This window comes from Alosa pseudoharengus, unplaced genomic scaffold (assembly GCF_046254945.1).
Source record: "Alosa pseudoharengus isolate Yale_2024_CS ecotype anadromous, Long Island Sound unplaced genomic scaffold, YU_APseudo_1.1 YU_APseudo_1.1_scf_18, whole genome shotgun sequence".
NCBI lineage: Eukaryota > Metazoa > Chordata > Actinopteri > Clupeiformes > Clupeidae > Alosa > Alosa pseudoharengus.
The window spans coordinates 25,439,720-25,445,715 of NW_027468650.1; the positions used below are offsets into that span (position 1 = coordinate 25,439,720).

Below are 5,996 nucleotides of genomic sequence, written 5' to 3' on the forward strand. Positions count from 1 at the left end.
CTGTCCACATTGTTTCACCGCCGAGCATATTTCTGTGACAACTTTTTAATCTTGTCATTGGCCGAGTGAAGTACAACAACGCGCTCGCATGGCACAACGCGCCTTCTGATTGGATACGGCCATCACACTAACCCCGCCACGCGCGTTACGACATGGATTTAGCCAAGATGATTGGATGCTGAGCCTTCTTGCTCTGTGGATGTAGGAAGTGCCCTTTTATGGAATGTGGAGAATTTTAATGCACTCATATCAACTTCCGGTTGGGTGTGAGTCTCGCCGAAAGGACCGTCTAGGAAATAGAGAAAATAGTTTTGGGGGACCTTTCCTTTTTCCTTTTTGTAACCCAAGGTGTTGTTGTATCCATTCCAATCGACAAGGTAAATATTAGCTACGGGTTTCGTTTCGAACTACACTCATGTCCATCCAAATATCCTCTCCCAAATAGCCACCAAGCTAACTTCCCCACCATGTTACATTGTATACTATGGATAGCATTATATTTACACAGCTGTTGCATGTCTTAACGCGTTTCCTCGCAGTTGCACTACATGTTGTTTTGTTTGCTTCATTCAAGAAAATGTCCAAATCTTTGAAGAAGATCGTGGAGGAGAGTCGGGAAAAAAATCTGCCCGAGGTGGATATGTGTGACAGGGGAATATCAAACATGTTGGACGTCCCAGGACTGTGTAAGTGAATACACAAATCGACATCTAAATCTATTTTCAAACTACAACTGAACTAGTGTAGGCCCTAGAACATTAAACTGCATGAACACCCAACACCGTAACCACTTGTGAAATGTAAATCCAAGGAAGAAGTTAGTAACTCAATCAAGTAGCCAAGGCTAAGGAATGAGCAAGTGACTCACTCCATTGCTTTAGGTTACTTTTTTCTTTATTCATAAAGTTACCATTGACTAACATTTTCCATGTCAGAATACACTAGACAGTCTTATGTCATAACCCATGACGTGTAATATAAAGACAAGTGTATGAGGAGGTCCTTCAAATAGCAGTGGTGACTTCTGTATAAAAGCTCAATAGGCCTATGTAATTGGTGTACTTGTGACTTTGTGATGGTTCTAAAATCAAGAGAATACTTGAAAAATGGGTTACACTTTACTTGACAGTATCGACATAAGAGTGACATGACACTGTCATGAATAATATAATTATAAAGACGTAATGCTTCTGTCATTAAGTGTCATTCGGTTTTTGTCATAACAAGTTAGGGTTAGGTTTAGGGTTAGGGTTAGAGTTAGGGTTAGGGTTCATGTGTCATGACAGTGTCATGTCACTGTTACAGTATGTCGATACTGTCAAGTAAAGTGTTACCGAAAAATGTATATCACCAGTTTAGGACATGGTTTTGATCTAGTCTACTTGTGCAGCTCATGTTGAGATGTCAGAATGTTATCTGAGAAAGGAATGTCAGTGTTATTGTTGTAAATACATGAGTGTCTATGAATGTGGACTCATACCTGTCCTGCACACCTGATTTGGCTTGCATTTTGTCTTCCAGTTACTCTGTCCAACATCACTCAGTTGGTGCTAAGTCACAACAAGCTAACAAGTAAGTAATTTATGTGTTTTGAAGCAGTTAATTGACATTATACAGTCACAGTACTAACTTGTAGTTGAATTTTGATAATATATAAAGTAATTTAGTTTGTACACTGGATGTTGCTTTTATGTTGTGCTGATATGGTGGAGAAATGGGCCTCCATGGTGAAAACACATCTTTTCTTATCAAGAGATATTTTCGAGAGAGCTGAAAGGACATGATAATAGAAAGGGGATCTTAGAGGAACATGACCGATAAACAATGCATTTGAACATTGTGTGACAGAACTCTCTTAATGCACTGAGCTAAAAGAAAAAAGTTAGATTGAAGTTGAAAGGACTCATGGCATTTTTTGTCATGAGAAATACCGATTTTCTTCTTTCTGTGCTCCTTATTATTCCAATCTTGACCACAGGAGGGCAGACACACTCTAAGTAGGCAGGCCCTCCAAGTGTTGTTACCTGCGACTAAGCAGTTTAACAACTTGAACAACTTCAAGCAGTAGTTTTACCTGATAACATCCTGACAGTGCACAGCTTAAAGCAGGGTCATTTCATGCCAAATTAGATAAGTCTGTTGCTGCACTGTCTCAGATTTTGTTCAATCATTGTCTATAATATATCATGTATGTTCAAATTCTGCGTCTTCATATTTTTTCAGCCCTTGATATTCTGTTTGACAAACACATTGTCTGGGAAGGAAGGGTTGGCCATCTTGAACAGCATTGTTCATAGACAGCCTAGACTTTGGATGGAAGACAAACTTATTCTCAGTATGACTGAACCATTAAAAGTGTGCATGGCATACTCACTGATTTTGTACAAGGCCCTAAAGTTGGAAAAATGTGTAAAAAGAGTGACATTGAGGGAATTATAAACATTTCTGATATTTTTGCATTTGATATCAGTAGTTATTCTTTCTTTAAATGCAACATTTTGTTAATGTTTATATTTGAGTGAATATATTTGTTTATTTATATTTGAACATTTGAGTTCTAAGCATATAACGGGCATGGATAGAAGTATAGTATAGTATATATACTCTTTTGATCCTGTGAGGGAAATTTGGTCTCTGCATTTATCCCAATCCGTGAATTAGTGAAACACGCTCAGCACACAGTGAGGTGAATCACAGTGAGCTGCCTGCTACAGCGGCGCTCGGGGAGCAGTGAGGGGTTAGGTGTCTTGCTAAAGGGCACTGGGCCCGTTCCTACTGGTCGGGGCTTGAACAGGCAACCCTCCGGTTACAAGTCCGAAGCGCTAACCAGTAGGCCACGGCTGCCCCGGATGGAGTTATTAAGGATAAAACAATGGAAGGTTGCATATTTTGCTTATTTTTAAAAGACTAAAATCATATGTGAGGTAGTTCGTAGGAACTTGAAAATCTGTGTGGAAGTAGCTCAATTTATGGCCATTGTGGATGCTTCAAATATTGGCACACCATTAACAAAATATTGTATTTCAAGACAAAATAATACCATGTGGGTATAGAAAATGAAATTATAATACCCTCAGCATTGCTCATTTTTGCATATTGTTCCAAACCTAGGGCCTTATATGAAATCAACGAGCATTCAGTAGATATTTATAATGGTCCTGTCATACTGAGAATATGTTTGTCTTTCATCCTACAAAGTTTGGGTAGGCATGAATAATGCTTTTATGATATTAATGTCCAAACATGGATCCCAAGATAGAGTGTAAAAATCCAAGGGCAAAGAAAATATGAAAACATTGGAATTGAACAAAAATATTTCACAGGTTTTGGGACCTTAGCATTATGTAGGAAACCCTTGAGCCAAATCGGAGACTATGCAGCAGCCATTTTTCTGGATTCTATCTTACTTGACAGATAATGACCAATGACCCACCCTTGTTCTTTTGGGAACACATATCTCTCTCAGCTATGCACAACGAGACAGTTTGGGTGTCTAAATAGTTTGCCTTGATATTCTTTTTTCCCTATTTCTGTTTGTTTTTCTACTGGAATAGTCTCCTAATCGGATCTCGGTGGCGATCTATGGGTGCGATAGCGTTTGCTATCCTGTCAGGTGCTATTTTCAGAGATGATCAAAGCGTTTTAATGAGATTGAGGTTCATCCATGGCCGATCACCTGCAGGAGTTTTTTTTTGCTTGAATTTGGAGTTCAGCGGAATAGATGAACCAAAGAAAAAAAAAAAAATGTATTTGTTGTTCGAAATGTTATCTTTGTGTGTATCGGAGAGTCGTGGATTACACATTTAGTCACAACACAACGGTGCAGAATGTGAATTAGTGAGTTTTGTATCATTTCGTTTTTTCCCCCTCTCCCTCAGCACCCCCCCCCCCCCTCCAACATGTGCTCGTGCTCTTCCTCAAGGTCAGCTCCTCTTGTCCCTCCTGCGTTTAAAAAAAAGTGTGAGGGTGAGCTGGAGAAGAGGCTGAAGTGTCGTCTTTTTGAACTTTTCAAGGTAGTCAGGAATTACATTGACATTTGGAACCCTTTCATTAAAGAAAGGAGCGAGAGGAGAGAGCGGGCTCACAGGCCACATGATCCGCTAACACACCCCAACCACGGTAATGAGAGAGAGAGAGAGAGAGAGAGAGAGGAAGAGAGAGGGCGATGGAGCGATATCAGCTCGGCAAAGGTTGGGGTTTCTCGCTGCTCTCCAGTCTTTAGCCAGATCCCTCTTATTACCATCCATCTCTGACCATTAAAGAGCACAGACTGTCATGGGAGCACACCTTCCACAGGTTCTTTCTTTCTTTCTTTCTGCTTGACTTTCTGTCTTTCTACCTGTCTGTCTGTCTGTCTGTCTCCTACATTGTTTGCCTTTTTCACCAGGCTCTTGCCTTTACCTTTTCGACATATTGTGCAAACCACACAGACAGATTTCCATAATCAATATCCCACACATGTGCAAAACATTTATTATTGCTTTGTATTTATAAATGAAAAACTGAGAGGGAAGAGTTTGATCAATAGTGTGTGTTATTAATTGCTGGAAACTTCAGTAACTGTATCTATTTATGTTTGTTTGTTTACATTGGGCAAGAATACATTTGGTGTGTGTGTTTGTGTGTTTGTGTGTTTGTGTGTGTGTGTGTGTGTGTGTGTGTGTGTGTCCCGAAGTACTAACATATCTGCATGTTTGTGCATTTTTGTGTGTGTGAGAGAGAGAGATCGTCAGAGAGGGAGATTTGGGACACCAGCTTTGGGGACTTCACTCGCCTTACTCCGCATTGATTCCGAGCGCATTTACAGTTCCGTTGTGACCACTAAAGAAATGGCATTGATTTTTATAAATCCTGGATGAAGTGCAGCGATAGAGGCAGAGGTTTGTCTCTCTGATGTTACCCTAGTGTGCCACTAGTGCAAAGCCCAAAGCCCCTAAATGCTGGTTGGGCTCCTCTGCTGAGAAGAAGCTCATTAGGAGACAACATGTGTGTTTGTTTTCATAAAATTGCGTGCGTGCGTGCGTGTATAACATTTTTTGTATGCTGTGCGTTCTGGCCTGTGTGTGTTTTTCTGTTAATCTGTTGAATATTATTGTGTGTTTGATGATAGAAGGCTGAATGTGAAGGTAAATGAGTTTCTGTAGGATTAACCTGCTAATGTGATATCAGTATGCACTGGGTGTGGTGACATGTACTGATCTCTGGGGAGAAGGCCCGTGTCATGCACTGTGTGTGTGTGTGTGTGTGTGTGTGTGTGTGTGTGTGGCTGGCTGTGTTTTGTGTGTATAGTCACGGCATTGGTGTCCTGATACGGACCCCATTGATCTAGCCTCTAATCGGATGGAGGGACTGTTATCCCCATTGATCCCTGTCTCCACCCGAACACACACCCCTCCCCTCCACTTCTCCCCTCCTTCCATACTCCACACCCATCGCACCCACCCACCCACGCACCCACCCTTCTAACTCCCCATCCCCACCCCCAGGAAAGACACAGCCTCCTGGAGAGTCTCCATGCTAAACACCTCCATCATTAAAATGTCAAATCGCTGTCCAGCCCAGCAACCCATAATTGAGCCATCAAAGACAGGTCGTCTGTCCACCTCCAGCTGATAATTAGCTCGTTAAGCCCTGTGAGGTCACACACACACACATATGTGTGTGTGTGTCCGGCCATCCGCCCGCCAGGCCTCGTCCCTCATGTTGGGACCAAAATGAGAGGGAGGGAAAGAGGGAGCGAGCGGGCAAGTGAGCGAGGAGAGGGTGGGATCGATTGATTCTGTCGTTGTCGATAACAAAAGCAAAGCAGCCAGTGATGGATTGTGGATGCCCGTCTGGACGAGGCGAATTAATCCTGTTGTTGGGAGAAAAGGGTTTCAATATTTGTCTTTCATGTCTTTTGGTCTGTCGCTATCTTCATCATTTTTTTCTCTCTCTCTCTCCCCCACCCTCCCTTATGCCATTTCTCCCTCCCTCCCTCCCTCTCTCTCTCTGTC

General features: G+C 41.9%; 1 protein-coding gene across 1 annotated transcript in view; it reads left to right on the forward strand.

The window, feature by feature from the left end:
- The first annotated feature begins 238 nt into the window (after positions 1-238).
- The window catches only part of rsu1 (Ras suppressor protein 1), a 38,288-nt gene continuing 32,530 nt past the window's right edge, over positions 239-5,996 (forward strand). Inside the window, exons 1-3 of the mRNA XM_076290745.1 lie at positions 239-377; positions 575-686; positions 1,522-1,572. Coding sequence (XP_076146860.1) covers positions 578-686; positions 1,522-1,572 — 160 coding nt within the window. The 5' untranslated portion in view covers positions 239-377; positions 575-577. The remainder of the gene's footprint in view (positions 378-574; positions 687-1,521; positions 1,573-5,996) is intronic.